Genomic DNA, 16,871 nt, shown 5'->3' on the forward strand with positions numbered 1-16,871 from the left:
GTAGTTGGATTGCAATATCTTCACCTCTGTGCTACGTGACTGGGGGAAAATAATGTAATGGATCATTTCTTCTGAATATGTATTAGACCTCTCATGCATAGCTGGACCGCTCTGTAGAATATATTCCAGAGGTGCACCTTTTAGGGCCAAGTTCAAGGTTATCCTCCCATTTAAATAAGCCTGTATATGGCTGTGTGCATGTGTTTTGAGTGATTAACTCGTCACTTTGCACCAAGAGCCACAGCCATGAATTAAATTGCGAAAAAGCAGAAGTAGTAGAAGAAAACAAGCTTTCACCCGGCTACAGTACAAAGGCCCCAAGCAAGCTTTGAAACGTACAGGAATGTAGCAAAAGGAGACGAATGCTGATTTAATTACAGCCACCGTGCAAAGGAAGAGAAGAGGTGCTTCATTAGCACGAGTTTGTACCTGGTTGTTGTGTGGCATCCCGTACAGCGCTTCCACAAGGTCAGCGGCTCTCTTTAGCAACACCTCCTGCAATATATACCCAGAATGCAACATAATCAGTCATAAAGACATATAAACACCATCAGCCAGTACACCGCACATGAACAATAACCGTGCATATTGCACACTTTCAAAGCCCTTTATCGCTGGTTGGGAAAAATACACAAGCTGACGAGTGGAAATAAAGCGTTTTTTAATTATATATTATCAAACGCATTCTTTTATTTCTTAGTCACATTTCATTTGACTTAGTTAGACTAGTGAAGTGGTGTGTAACTTAAGCTAAATGAGTCAACATAAGGACTCGCGTTCAACGAAGTGGCCTTGTGGGTATTAAACAAACAAACACTAGCTCGCCGCACCGAGTCAAACACAGACGCGGCGTTCGGCTGCTAATTCCACGCACTTTAGCTGAGAAGAACAATGAGTCATTTTCCATATCTTAATTAAACTGGCAGAGTCCTCAAAGACAACATCTCACCCCTAATTCATGCCCCAAATTTGCAGAAGAGTTCAATGCCCATTCCTCTTTCTTCAGGACAATAAAGTGAATTAGCTCGGGTTAATCTAGTTCTTTCATAATGACATTAGGAAATTTTTCAATTAACCCTCTTTCTCTGGCTGTTGTAAAGGACTTCATAAACGACTTCCTCTCCAAAGCGGGCTGAGAGGCTGTGCCCTGGGACACGGACGCCGGGAACTCTCGCTTATCCCCGTCTGCAAGCTTTCCCCCCACTTATAACACAACAAGGATTAACCTTCCGCTTATTTTCCCTTCAAAAATCACACCTAAGCTGCCAACAAGCGTGTCTCCGATGCGTTTTGCATTGGCATCCCGGCTTGTTTTCTTCCAACGGGTACACAAGAGCTGCTTTTTGGGAAAGTCGTTTTATACTGTTGTTTCATTTTAGCATGTCTCGAATTTGCTGACTTATCGATTTGCGGTTTGAGCGTAACCACATTCACGGCATTGTCCTTGCGAGTGCGGAGCGCGGAGCGCCTTCATCATGGCTCGATGGCTATTTCATTCCCATGCACAAGCGCCATGTTGGATCTGTATTCATCAAGATTAATCACAGGCCCATGTGTTTTATAGAGACGCACTCCAAACCTGAGCCTAAGCGGATGACTGCTTCTTCAAATGGGCATTTACCTCTGAAATTGGGGGCTCTGTTTCATGATGCAAGTGTCTAGTTTGCATACAAATAAAGAATTACACTTGTCATTCAGCAGGTAGTGTCAATGAAAGGCCCAGCTGTCCTAGTCCGGCTCTCGGCTCTCTCTAAGCAAGATTAAGTGTTTTTCTGAGCCGCTAATAATTACTCATCATCTCAGTCATCATATCACAAGACGTCTTACATGCCTCCCAATTTCACCCAACGATTATCACAATTAACGTCGCCAAAACCTCACCCCGGCGGACACCTACTTGAACTTCTTGTCCATATGGCGGCCGAGTGAAGGAAGAGACACAAGGATAGTTTAAGAAAACGACACGTCTACTCAGCTCTAATCTGTCATTTGCCACGAGGTGCGTTTGCTAATGAACCGGATTTAGCGGCGCGCGTTGAAGTGGGAGTCTGTATGCATCGAACGCGTCGGCCAATCGGCGGAGGAGGCTGTGAATGAGTTTGTTTTGTTCCAGCATGCCCCTCTCATCCTTGCGGCCTCACGCTGAGAATATGATTAGCGGTGAGCGGTGTTCGAAAAGCATTTCCATGTAAATTTCAGAGCGGCAGCGTTAAGTGTAATTGACTCCCCTTCTTTTTCTGCATCGACACGAGACTCCAGGTTGGACCGAGAACTATTTAAGCCCGAAACGAATGTGAGGGCTTATCATTACAAGAGCTCCTTGTTCCGCCGGTGGACGAGAATCGTTTAAAAGGAGAACTTGTTATTATCATTCTTGAATATCGTGAGTGGTATATATCACCACTGTTAAAGAAGCCAAGTGAGGTGAGGGGCTGGAGGTGCTAATGTCATTATAAAAGTGTAAAGCAATTATTCTGTTAGTTCTTGCCTGAGGTGATGAATACATTGAGAAGCGCGGGGCCAATACGTGTAGCTACCTCGCAAAAGCCGAGAGAGAGAAGATGAATTTTAATGCATGGGTAATTGCTCAACATGAATGCATTTCTAATAATTTTCTTGTATATTAGATTGAACGGGAAGCGGAATAGATTGGTGTTTGCTAGCTGAAACAGGACGCGAAGGCTAATGGAACTGATGAATGTGAGAATACGGCCGACAGGTTACCACTATATGATTCGCATTAAAGATTATTTGATGAACGTATAGGGCTTGATCAGATTTTCATTCCAGTGTTTGTCTCAGCTTTATATCGAGACAAATGGATGACACTGATTTCAAACAAGGACTTAAAAGAAAGAGGATTGGAAGGTCCCTTTAGCAATCTCCTGCCTCATCACATGAGTGACTTCATATATTGCTTTTTACTCTCTCTCTCTCTCTCTCTCTCTCTCTCTCACCATCTTCATATATAAATGTGTTCAATGGACACCCCTCCCCTTGGATCGAGCAGCAAATTTTGAATTGATCTAAAATTGAGGAGGTAAACTGCAATTGCGAGCAGCTCATAGTGTGAATATGTTTCAAAAGTACTGGTAAAAATAATTGAGAACTACTATAGATTATAATATTATATGGTTTGTGTTAATATTTAGCAGTTGCATTACTGTAGTGATGTCCAAAGCATGCCATATTGGCTTTCTGTCCAGCTATGATCCCCCATCAGATCTTGTGCATTGTAGATCCCTGACTGAAAAGAAGGAAGGAAAAGGGAAAAAAAAAAAAAACAATCCAGGAATCGATATCAGGGGCGTATTATCAACTCTACAGCTGAGTCAAGCGGGCGAGCACGAGTGTGGCGGCTTTACCTTATTGCTAACACACTGTGTACATCCCTCCCCCCGAAACCTCTTATTATGGTGGTCTATCTCCCCCTGTAACATCTAATGCAGCCGCTCCTCCCAGACGCTCTGCCTCTTATTGAGAATATGTGTAAGGGTCAATTGCTGCTTTGCGTGGAGCTGGCTGTGACCCTCAAACGCGACAGAGGTGCAGACGGCTGCGGTAACTATGATGAATCACTTGGCACTTTCATTTACATGCTGCTGAACTCACATTTGGGTCCATTAGAAGCCAAAATCAAATATTTATGTTGTTTATTGGAACTGCTCTGGTGTGATGGCCCTGTGCTGAGAGTTTACCTGAATTTGAGATCGAATGCATTTGAGGAAGAAGAAAAAAAAAAAAGGAGCCATTTCCACATTTTTGTATGAAAATAATTATCAGAAATATATATTATTTTTTTTATTTTTTCAGCTTCAGAAATGCTCAAGCAGGGTGTTTTTTTTTTGATAATGGATAGTTTAAACATTTACTGGAATGAGATTTCCTGTCCAGATATTGGCCTCCACAGAGACAGAGAGCCAAGTGTAATTGAAACACATCATGTGGCGCGGGGCAGAGTCTTACGGATTCTTAGTTTGGTGCATGTCCGCGGGACGCTAGCGCAGAGACCGTGCCGTTTCAGAGCTGTTCAGCCAAAGTTAATGATAGCGGCTGGTCCCATGCTGGGCTTTAATAGATATTTGTATGATATCTGTTATTAGGCCTCTGTGGTGGTCAGCTTGCGCCGAGCACCCACGAACAGAGTACAAAATAATCTCTTAACATATTATTAAGAAAAGCCCTCGGCGGCACGCGCTCTCAGATGGGAAATTAGCACGTTTTCTATTAGCCGGGCACAAGTCATAGATCCTATCAAAGCTAAATGAGCAAAAAAAAAAAAAAGGGGACAAATCAAAGAATAGGAAATAGAAAAGGTCCAACTGACACGCTTCGTCTTTCATGTCACACATCAAAACAACAGAACTCTGATACGCGTCGACCACATGGGAACCGCAGGCAAACTGCATGGTTTGTGGAATTTAAGTGGGGAAAAAATAAATAAATGAAGCTAAAAAGCCCGGAGAGAGGGCTTGCCCATATTAACGCGTGCAAAACTAATTTATTAACCTGCTAAGACAAGGACTTTTAACGGAAAGCTCTGTAAACAAAAGATTAAACTGGATCTAGCTTTGGAAAATGAAAGGAAAACAAGACCAAAATAATCACACATCTGAAAAAGGCCTCTGCTTAGATTACAATCGCCACTGCCTACTGGGGTGGAAAAATACTTAATTGAACCATTTCGACGTGCTGAAAGTTTGCACGATTCTGGCGGAATCCAAACATGCCGGATTGCATAGTGATGACTTGCCAAAAGCGATTGCATGCGCTTGCTCATCTAGCCAGTGAATTGTTTCCCATTTTGACATTTCTATGATAAATAGCTCTTTCACACACATACACACACAGAATCACTGACCTTGGGCAACCTCTCCGGATCACCTGGATGTCTGGGAATGACCTTCTGCAGTCTCTGGAAGCCGTAGTCAATAGTTGGTTCGTTCAAAGCTAAACCGCAAAACAAGAAACGCCATTTGTTAGCATCCTGCGCCAGCAAAACAAATGATCAGATTTGCGTTTTCATATGCACCATCATAAATGTTATTACATTCGCTCTTGAGAACATATGCACCCATCATGCATTTTATTCCAGATAGGTCTGAACATTTGAATAAAAGGTAATAACGTGGCGTGCAATATTCTGTCAGGCGACGTAGAGCCGCATCTATCACCTCTACTATTTGGAAGAACGAGGCCTATAATTGATCAGATAAATTTAAAGGAGTTAGCGGATACATTATGAATGAAACAGGCACACTAATACAAACACGCACACTCGATTGCGACTGTCAACCCTGTGAAGTCTGTATCAGTCCTACTTCCTGAAGCACCCACTGGATTTATGGGCAATGGGCGATGATGACATATGTCTGGCTATTGCACCCCTTCAGATTTATCCCTCTTTCTCACAATCTCTCCGCCATAGTGCGCTAAAGCAAAGCAGGCAGGAGGAACACTTCATCTTATGGAGCTTTAATAATCTGTGAATGGTTGACTACAAACTGATGTAGGGCGCTATCATTTCACAGCTGTGCCGGGGCTGGCCTCATGAAATTGCTGGCCACAAATAGTAATTAATCTTTTCTTTCACACACACACACACACACACTGCACACACACACATGTTCCCTCCCTCTCAAATTGGAATTTTGAGTATGAAGTGCTCCGGTTATAAATCAGACAGACCTGCTCTGTATACAAGTGCATGAATCATAATCTCAACTTCCCGCTACCGCATGCATTGTGTTTAACAAGCTTTAGAAGAGTGCATGGAGGTCTATTATGGTCACACTAGACTATAAGCATTTGAAATTATTTTCAACATATATGGCCAGCAGGAAATGATGTCACTCTCAAGGGTGTAAATATAATATTTTTACATGTTCTGAAGACAATGAATTTGGTATTTACCCATGCAGAAGTCATCACTACAATGCTAAGATTGTAGTAAGTGGTTCCTATGCAGTCGGCATGAAAGGAAAATCCTACTTTCTAAATGCAGCGCTATCTCATGACCAATTTGTACGTATTTTACGAGGTGGCTGATTAGTACAAATTCATATGATTTGTCTAAACCCCAGTGACGGGTAGGTTCAGGGGCAGGGTTAGGGGTAGGTGATTCGTATGAATTCATACGAATTTGGCAACTCTTTACGATTTAGCAAAAAACATACTAATTCGTACGAGTGAGGTTGTATAAGTTTGTACGAATTAGCCACCTCGTAAAATACGTACGAATTGCCGTGAGATCGGGTTGCTAAATGCATGTTATAGTTCCTATGGTGTTTTTAAATGTTTTGACCTCGTAATGATTTTTTTTTTTTGACATCACAATATGGAAGAAAAGATCTGTCGCTACTTCTGTTTTATTGCAACTTTAAGTGCATTGCTATGCAGATGCTTGGGTGTTTAGGAAAGATGCTCTGAAAATGTAGCATAAACGCATAAACACGCTATGACACATTTTCAAGAGCAGGCCAAGCCAAAAGGTGGCGATATAACCCTAACCATAAAGCCATGTTGGTCAATCAGAAGCGTGAAAAAAGGTTATTACCAACCTGATCTCATGGCAATTTGTAGGCACACTAATTCGTATGAACTCGTATGAATTTGTAACGTTTTTTGCTAAATCGTGCGTATTTTACGAGTTGCCAAATTCCTACGAATGACCTACCTCTAACCATTCCCCTAACCCTACCCGTCACTGGATTTAGACAAATCGTATGAATTTGTACAAGTGAGGTCATATGAATTTGTAGAAATTAGCCACCTCGTAAAATACGTACAAATTAGTTAGTGTTGTTATTACCGGTTCCGGTTCCGACATCAAAGCCAAAATCTCCGGTTTTACCATCTACACGATAACACTGTAACCAGAGTTTCTAAAAATCTTCAATCTGGCAAGAGTTTTCAAAAACGTTCGGTTTCAGTAAACGGATACTGCGTTTGCATGTGGGCGAACGGCCAAACCGCATAGAAAAAGCTGTGGTTTTGAAAATATCTGTGTTCGTGTGGACAGGGCCTATATATGATGTAAGGTTTTTAAAGTCAACAAACAGATTGCACAAATAATAATGACTGATTTCAAACAGGTTTTCTGAACATTGTTTGCTATTGGCCAGACATACAGATAGCCCCACCCCCAGACTGATACCTGTGGTTGAGCCAATAAAAATGAACAAAAAATGACACATATCAACTTTAAGAAGGAAGAAATCATAGAGAGAGGGAGCAGAAAAAAAGCCAGTAGAACATCAGCACAAAAATATTATCAGACATGAATGTAGATGTCGTTGATGCCGTATGAATCAATGCGCTTTTTCTTTTAAGAGATCAAATCTGTCTGTTCCCCTTACTCAGCACGCTATTTGCTGCTGAACTGTGCTCTGATGGAAACGGGGAGAAACACGAGAAAGAACTAAAGCAGAGAATGAGAGATGACAGCCTGAGAGGAGAAGATGAGCATATTAGACAGGAACTTCCTGGAAATAATTGGGTGACTTTATGATGAAGTGCTACAATTACATCTAAGTGTAGTAGGGGGCGGCAATCCAATCAATCCAATCTGATCAATATCAAGACGCTGGTTGTGTTTTGGCGCACACGTATGCGTGTCATCGTGTGACAGCGGTGATGCTATTTGACATGCCATCTTGCATGGCTGAAGACAAAGTAGCGTGCAGGAATCTGAAGTAAGATGTCGGCTTGTTAATAAAGCATTGATCGGGCGTATTGATTTTACATGACATGGCTTTCACAAGGATGTAGCTCTCTCACGCACACCTTCACCTCCCCCTTTCCTTCTCCCCTCGTCTGTCGTTCCTAGACGGACATCCTCCGACTCCCCGAGACAGGAGGGCTGATGTAAATCTTTGTATTATAGCACTTCATTATGCCTGAATTTACCCATATGAGGGTATCCATCATTTTGGCTCGTTTCTTATGACTGGGGTCTGGGACTACACAAATGGATCATGGACTTTGACACTGGCCCTTCAGGATGTGTATTTGCCCTGGGACATATAATAAAAGTACTCTGTGACATTAAATATGGCCTAAAAGTAGGCAGATTTACAGCTGTTGTGATGGCACTTTCACACAGCGCAGCCCCGGGCAGCAACATGTTGTTCTGTGCTCTGACATTGAGGCTTTGCTGATGAAGGAATGTGTGCGTTTGATAAATGTATCGGAACAGTGGGCGCTAAACGCTCTTCAGTTATTGATCTGATGCTAATGCAGTAAAAGAGGTCAGTGAGACCTTCATTAGCGGAAGACAGTCCCTCACCTCAGAGATCCTCCATCTCAAACACACCAGGAATTATTAACTACAGCTGTGAAAATCACAGGGGAAAAATTGTCATGAAAATAGGGGGAAAAAGAATAAAATTGATAAAAAAAAGAAAAGAAATGGTGCTCATAGTTTCAAGAAAAATACCACAAGATAACTACAATAAAACTGTTTGATATTAGCAATAAATAAATAAAATGAAAAGGTAATTATACACTGTAAAAAATGATTGTTGGTTTAACTTAAAAAAAAGTAAGTTACCTGGTTGCCTTATAATTTTGAGTTCATTGAAATTAAAAATTTGAGTTAATACAATGAAGGAGATTGGTTTAATAAATAGAAACTCAAAATATTATGTTATCTGAACCACGTTAATTATCAAAGTTGATTTGACAAAAGAATATAACAAATCATGAAAATAATTTATACAGCGTAGTTTCTTACAAAATACAATAATGTAACTACAATAAAACTGATATTAGCAATAAAATGTAAAAAAAATAAAATAAATGATGGTAATCCGTTTCTATGCTACAATATAGCTACAATAAAACTTAGTTGTGAAAAATATAATATATAAATATAATATATTAAATATATGTGATAAATCAAAAGACAATCATAGTATATATCAAAATGCCATAGCATCATTAAAATAAAAATGTTAGCCATAAAATGAGTCATTATAAAAAAGAAAAAAAAAAAAGAAATTATAATAAATTTCACTTTTTTTGTTTTTTTACAGAAGTCTACCTGCACAAAGCACACAGATGGGTGTTTGTTAGTGTGTTGCTAGGATTTTCTGAATGGTTGTTAGGTGGTTACTTACTGATCCAACACTGTAAAAAATTATTTTCATGATTATCACAACATTTTTTTCTTTTGTCAGAATCAATTTCAATAATTGATGTGGTTCAGATAACATAACATTTTGAGTTTCTGTTGATTAAACCAATCACCTTCATTGTATTAACTCATTTTTTTTTATTTCAACGAACTCAAAATTTTAAGGCAACCAGATAACTTACTCTTTTTAAGTTAAACCAACAATTCCTGTTTACAGTGAAGTAATTCTGGTATCTAGATATGTCACTCCTTCAATGTAAATCTGTTGGATTTGAAGTGTTTTAGCAAGCACCTCTTACAACTCTATTACTCATGATATTTTAGTGGAAACTGTGGTTACCATGGTAAAAAAAAAATAATTAAGGGGTGTACTGTTGCAATTACGAACACATAAAATTGATAAAAATGACAGAGAAGTGAACGGAAGGAGAAACAGATGTGGTTTTGGTCTGTGTGGGGGGGTATCAGTGCTACTGGGCCAGCTGGGAAATATGGAGAACAGATTGCGCAATAACAGTTTAAATCCAGACAGACTCCCGCAAGCATCTTGCCTTCTCCTTCACTCTCACGTCGATGAACTATAAAACGTTCACAACGTACACACTCTCTATCTCTTTCTCTTTCAGCCCAGGCTTGCGGCTAAGCCCCTCCCACTGGCCTTTGAGCCGGCCCCCCAGCCCCAGGCTCGGCCAATCAATAGCACTTTCCTGTTTTAGAGCTGGGTAATTATGAGGTGGGGAGAGTAGGTGACCTTTCACCTGTTCCGCATTACTTTGCTGATATTAAGATAAATTGCCCGATTTTGGGTAAACATATGCTGCAATTCAGGCTGTCAGCGCCGGTTTGCTCAGGGATAATTTGTATTGATCTCTCCGTTTCTTCCCAATTCTGCTTACTGACCTCACGGATAATGAGAGAGAGAGAGAGTGTAAGTGCTGGATATGGCCATACTCACCACTGCTTTTCACTGCATGTGTGTGTGTGTGAGTATCTGGAAGCCTGGCGTATGTCAGTGGCAGAGTGTTTTGCTTACGTCTTCATTTGTCATCCATTTTCTGTTTGTTTGTTCTATCCATCCGGAATGGAGAGAGGGGGGCCGAACGCCGTTTAGCACTCAAGCATAACTGAGCACGTTAAATCAAATCAGGCTCACGTCTCGTACGGGACCGTTATGAATTATGGAGCCGCCCGTATAAAAGGGAAATGTGCTTGCTAATGAGCTAGCATGCTTTTCGGGCCGCCGAACGAGAGCGGAGTGAATGAACAGAAGGGTTTGCGTTTGATGGATGACAAATCTAAAGCTCCTTGGGCTGGTCATCATGTTTAGTTGTTTTTTTCACCCCTCATTTGTAAAAGAGAATGTTAAGCACAATCTGCCAAGGATTTAACATAAAACAGCCTCCGATTTTACATCCAGAGAGAGTCTGTGTGTGTCTACATGTCGTCTGCTCGTGTGCGTCTGTGTGTGCGTGTCTCCGTATATTTCAAGATTGAGTGTTTTGACCTTGTTCTCGCAGACTGTATATATTGTCATTCTTCAAAGCTGACATGCTAGAGTGCGGCAGATACTAAACTGTGACACGTTTTTATTTAGCAATAAGAGAAGCGTCCCATAGTAACATCACAGGGAAGTGACACGTTCGCAATCAATCACTATAAAATGCAGCTGCGCAAAGTTACGAGATGGAGAAAACTTACTTAATGCACTAAATATACTATGCAAAGACTGTACTTGCACATTTTCAGTAGAAAAGTCTGGATTTGAATATGGTAAAATTCTGAATCGGTATAACTGAAAAAAAAATGATATTTAATAAAGGATATTTAATTAACATTTCTCACTGGTTTAATGTAAATTCAAGACTGGAGAAACAGTATAAAATTGCAGAGAAGCAAGCAGCCCGTTTCATTTTGATGCTTTACTTTGGTGTAAAGCATTCTGGGTAATGAAGTGTTATTCCACTATGGTCCATGAAATGAAAGTTAACCTATTAAATAACCTATAAATATATAATATTCTCTGGAAAAACCCCATATGTTGTTTGATAAGGTGTTTATGAGTAATTCAAAAATCTAAAAACAGCAGATATGCTTTATATGAATTTCAACACCCTTAAATGCATATTCTGCATCCAAATTCTATTCAAATTCTCTTTATTTGGTTAAAAAGAAAACTGCTTGCATTCCAGACGTCCATTACATCCCACAATGATGATAAGTGTGTATCTTTGGCTCTGATAATGAATGGCTTTCTGGCTGTTGCTCTCTATTACTTTGTCTAATTATCCTTAACTGCTGCAAGCTTATCTCTGCCCCACCTCCACCATCAAGAACCACTTTTCCACTTTTTTTTTTAACTTCTACAAACACAAATCAGAAAGGGAAAAACACAAGAGATTTTAAAACGAAGAGAGATCTGGAATAGTGCTGCCCATCTCTGGTTTCTTAAGGGAACAGAGAATGCCTGACTGTTGTCAACACACTGCGAAAACAAAAACGTAGAAAGGAAATGTCTTTTAACACGGATTGCCCATTGTTCCACAGCTGAGCTACAGAGACATGCAAGAAACCGAAAAGAAAGCAAAAAAATGAAAGAGGAAAAGCATCAAAGGGCAAAGAGAGTTTCTGAGTTTAATGCGGCATAATAAAAACAGGAAAACATTCATTTGTTCCAGCACAGCTGCTGGATTTCACTCTAAATGAGATCAATTTTCATTGCAATTATGATCATCTTCCTGTAGATGTAGTAATAATTCAGTTACTTTACCAAAAACAGACCACCTTCATAATTACAATTTCTTTGACCTGAAATATAATCTGAGAGAAGAACTTGGGAATTTTTGGCGGTGAACAAGAGAGACATGCTAGCAGCTGCCATTAAGACTCACAGATGTGTTTCACAAAAGAAACTTTTCTCTTGTAATATGATAAAAGAAACATACATAGTATGTTTATACACATATAAACACACACACAGTATTTTATATATATATATATACTTACATGATATATCTCAATGATCCACTTTAGACATTATACTGACTATAAGTAACTTTGCAACTACATGTCAACTTATTCTACTAACCCCAACCCTAACACCTCACCCTAACTTAACATTCTACTAATACTCTAATGAGAGTTATCTGACATGAAGTTGCATGTTTCTGTAATGGTTAATCCACAGTATGTGTAAGCTCTTTAGTCACAGTAGTGTTTCTAATGCTAAAATATAATTATTGTTGCGATTTAATGTATTCAAAGATAGATTGCATAAAGGTTTCAACAAGGCAAGTCTTTGGGAACAACTAGAAACTATTTTGAAGTCAATAACAACAGAGACTGTGGAAAAGTACATAAAAACAATGCCAGCAAGAATGCAAGCTGTTAACAAGGCCAAAGAATATATATGGTATATAGTAACACTTTAGTTTAGGGTCTAATTCTCACTATTAACTAGTTATTAGCATGCATATTACTAGTATATTGGCTGTTTATTAGTACTTATAAAGCACATATTAATGCCTTATTTGCATGACCATATTCTACATCCCTAATCCTACCCAATACCTAAACTTAACAACTATTAATAAGCAGTAATTATGAGTTTGAGGCAAAAGTCATCATTAATGGTTAGTTGATAGTGAGAACTGGACCTTAATCTAAAGTGTTTCCACTGATTTTAAAGTTAAAATTTATGTGTTTTGATATGTTTAACATTTTTGGTCACTGCGACTTTTGACTAGCAGTGTATAAAATGCTGTATTAGTAAAGTGGACTAGGTGATAAACCCTGAAAACATTATTGTGGTTTGTTCTTTGCTAGGTGGCACACACTGCCTGAACCAAAATGTTCAAATGAAAGCGATTTTTGGGATTAAAGTGGAAAAGAACGAGGGATAGACAACTAAAAGGGGAGAAATTAGTTGATGGCTGACTAGTTTTGTACTATTACAGTGCTTTGAATTTCAAGCCTGATTTGAGCAAGAAAAAGAGCAATATAGGAAAGAAGAGGGGGGGTTCAGAGAACAGAGAGAGCTGGAGCTCTTCGACGTGGTGCTAACTTCTTCATTTTATTGCCAGCTGTCTCCGAGGAAGCTATTTCATCTCAGAGAAATTCAGATACTCCGGAAATTAAAATTTCAAAGATCTGCGGCGTGAAAAAAAAAAGAGTGTGGGAGAAAAAAAAATCAATGGAGGCAGATCAATGCTCATAGAAATTTCATGAACTTTGAACCGATACAGGCATGATGATGAGAAAGAGAGAGAGGGGGCCGCTCGAGCCACCGATAAAGTGTCGACAGGACAAGAGAAGCCCACTCTCACGATCTAGGCCGTTCATATTTTATTTCCCTGACAGAAATTACATTTCAAGTCTATTTCTGTAACAAGGAAGGTTAAAAAAGACCTCCACCCCTTCCATTTCTCTTTTCCTTCCTTTTGTCAGCATTCTCCATCCATGTGACTCACCTCTGGCGCATTTGACTCAAACGCACCGCTTTAACGGCTCGCCGATATCAAATCGAATTGGGTTTCCGCCTTCGCCGATCGCAGACGCAAATTAATATTGTAAAATGAAGATCGATACATGGATGAAGTGGGGGGAAAAAATCGATGGCCGCTAAATTATTGCTGCATTTCGTCCTCATTCGAGATGAGTTGTGTTTTCCTCCGCCGGTCGATACTTTGTGGCTTCTCTCATTAATCTATAAATAAATTTGGCGATGAATGTGGCGCGCACGGGTTAGGCCCGGGTCAGAGGGCTGCGAACGGGAAGATGTTTGGGAACGAGAGAGCGCCCCATCCATCAGACGAGTGCTGGCCACTGGAGCATGACTAATTTCTCTGACTTAGTGAGGACAAACCTATTTAAAGCTGCCAGAGGTAAAAAAAAAATAAAAAAAATGGACCGAGCCAAAATAGCAACCAGCAGGGCCAATTATACCCAAATCACTCCACTCTCTTTAAGGAGAGAGGGTTCATTCGACCCTTCCAGCACATGCAGAGGTTGACTGAATCTTTTTTGGACCTCTGCTTATTATAGAGTTGTAGCTTGTCACAATATTGCGTTAAAATATCACCACAATCCCCAATGGTGTGACATTGCTCACAATAATGGCGTGCTCCTCTCTGAAGTAATAATATTTCTCAAACAACTGTCTGAGAAGAAAAATTCTCATCTGCTGAGAAGGACTCAGTTCTTGGTTCTAGTTATTAGTGAGCACTTCCCCAGTACACTTGTATCATTAGACAAGAGCGCAATAGAGAGTCGCCAAGCGTTTTTCCCCATTCATTTTCACCACAGACATTTCTATGGTAACACTTTACAAGAAGGTTTCATTCTTTAGTTAACATGAACTAAGAATGAACAATACTTCTACAGCATTAATCTTAGTTAATGTTACACTCTAAAAAATGCTGGGTTAAAAACAACCCAAGTTGGGTTGAAAATGGACAAACCCAGCGATTGGGTTAAATATTTGCCCAACATACAGGGCAGTTTTATTTGACCGCAACTATTGTATAAAAATGACTATATGTCTGGCTTAAAATGAACCCAAAATAGGTTGGAAATTAAAAATCAGATGCATAATTACAAGAGGCAACAATAATAATCAAAAGGTAAACATTTATTAATAAGCAATTTAATAAATGTTTATTGTTTAATTATTATTCATTAAACTTATTAATGAAAGTTAATTTTCAACATACTTTGGGTTCATTTTTAGCAAGCTATACAGTAACTTTTAAACAATAGTTGAGTTAAATAAAACTACCCAGCAGGTTGAGCAAACATTTAACCCAACCACTGGGTTAAAACAACACAGTTGCTGGGTTTGTCCATTTTCAACCCAACTTGGGTTGTTTTTAACCCAGCATTTTTTAGAGCCCATAATTTCAACATTTACTAATAAATTATTAAAGTCAGATGTTGTATTTGTTAGCATTAGTTAATGCACTGTGAACTAACGTGAACAAACAATAAACAGCTGGATTTTTATTAAAGAACATTAACAAAAATGTATAAATACAGTAACAAATGTTTTGCTCATTGTTAGTTCATGTTAGTTAATACATGAAGTAATGTTAACAAATGAGACCTTATTGTAAAGTCTTACAATTTCCATTAAATATAAATATATATAATATATATATATATATATATATATATATATATATATATATATATATATATATATATATATATATATATATATATGGTCACGGCGGGTAAAAGACGAAGCACCCTGTCACGCCACAGGTTTTGAAATTAGCAAATAATGTTCCAGAGTTCTGATAAATGTCTGACGGGCCACCCTCGCAAATCATTTTTTAACATATATATATATATATATATATATATATATGGAGAAAATGAATGGATTTGCTCTTTTATGCACTCTTTTAAGTATGAAAGACAGCCTGTTGTACTTGATGATGGAGAAAGGAGGAAAACAACTCCTGGACTGCGTTCAAACACCTCTGTTTACATATCCTCCCTGCTACTGATTACTTCTGGTAGTTCTGAGTGTGTGTGTGTGTGTGTTTGTCTGCGGTCCTATCAGATGCAGCTCGTGCTCAGCAAGGCCAAAGGCAGTGGGTGGGGACGAGTGTCTGATGGACAGATAGCCCAGTGCAAACGGCTGGCTGATAATTCGCTGATATGCCGTTTCATGTGCCACCGTTTAGATTTGTTTACCATCTTTCCTGTTTCCAACCGCCCCCTCCCAATCTGCTAACAGAGACCCCACTAGAAGATCGTCCTCTCTGAGCGGTAATGGACTTCCTCGAGAAGTGGACGAGCCTTTTGAAGTGGACGAGAGCGGAACTACAGAAGGGAGGTGAAAGGGAAAAAATCCACTCTTTACAATTTTAAACACTTGCGTCAGAGGTTAATTGCCTCTAAATGTCAGTAATTAGTCTAATGAAGACCTGCGTTTGGTTCCAGCGTGCTTGTGTGCATGAGTGCCAGGATCTAGATGGGCATCTTTACCGCGGCAGCGGGCCGAGTGAGTGAAGGGGCGAGATGACCCCTTTGTCCTTTTGTGCTATGATAAATGACCGTCTCCTCCTCTGTGCGTTTTGTCAGTTTCAGCGCAGTTGAGTCGATACCTTCACCTTGACAAGGAAACTTTGTGATTTATCAGGGCTGCCAGCCAATCAACAGGCTGGGAGCTCGGAGCCCTTGGAGAGCCCGAGAGCACGCTGTGGTCAAAGTCTCGGGGAGCCGAATGGGGCGACGTTGTCACCGGCGTGATAGACAAATGAGTCTCGTTAGAAGTGGCCAAAAAAGTGGGGAGGGGTTCCGAGACGGAGGGAAAAGCAAGAAATAGGAAGCAGAAAAAACGCTTGACTCGTACTAATAACAGAAAGAGTCCAGATCGGTCACGGCGGGTTAAAAGACGAAGCACCCTGTCACGCCGCAGGTTTTGAAATTAGCAAATAATGTTCCAGAGTTCTGATAAATGTCTGACGGGCCACCCTCGCAAATCATTTTTTAACATTTTGATGCATGTCTACAATCCCATCGGAGGAAAGGAAAAGTTTACTGGCCCTCGAATGTGCCGTGACAAATGAAGGCCGGTAAGTGTACGATTTCTGTATGAAGTATAGTTCATTTTCGCCAATTCTGGTAAATGGGTGTCACTGATTAGGACAAATAGTCTGGAAGGATGATAGCTCCTGCCGTACGTCTCTATTCCTCTTTCTCTTTCTCTCCCTGGCCTCCAGTGGAGCGT

At 39.8% G+C, this 16,871-nt stretch overlaps 1 protein-coding gene across 15 annotated transcripts in view; it reads right to left on the reverse strand.

The window, feature by feature from the left end:
* ebf3a (EBF transcription factor 3a) overlaps positions 1–16,871 on the reverse strand; it is a 105,631-nt gene that overhangs the window by 7,290 nt on the left and 81,470 nt on the right. For all 15 annotated transcript variants that reach the window (XM_048170322.1, XM_048170316.1, XM_048170314.1 and 12 more), the window contains exons 11-12: positions 4,862–4,950; positions 430–495 (exon numbers count right to left, since the gene is read on the reverse strand). In XM_048170322.1, the coding sequence (XP_048026279.1) occupies positions 430–495; positions 4,862–4,950 (155 nt within the window). The remainder of the gene's footprint in view (positions 1–429; positions 496–4,861; positions 4,951–16,871) is intronic.

This window comes from Megalobrama amblycephala, linkage group LG20, assembly GCF_018812025.1.
Source record: "Megalobrama amblycephala isolate DHTTF-2021 linkage group LG20, ASM1881202v1, whole genome shotgun sequence".
Classification (NCBI taxonomy): domain Eukaryota; kingdom Metazoa; phylum Chordata; class Actinopteri; order Cypriniformes; family Xenocyprididae; genus Megalobrama; species Megalobrama amblycephala.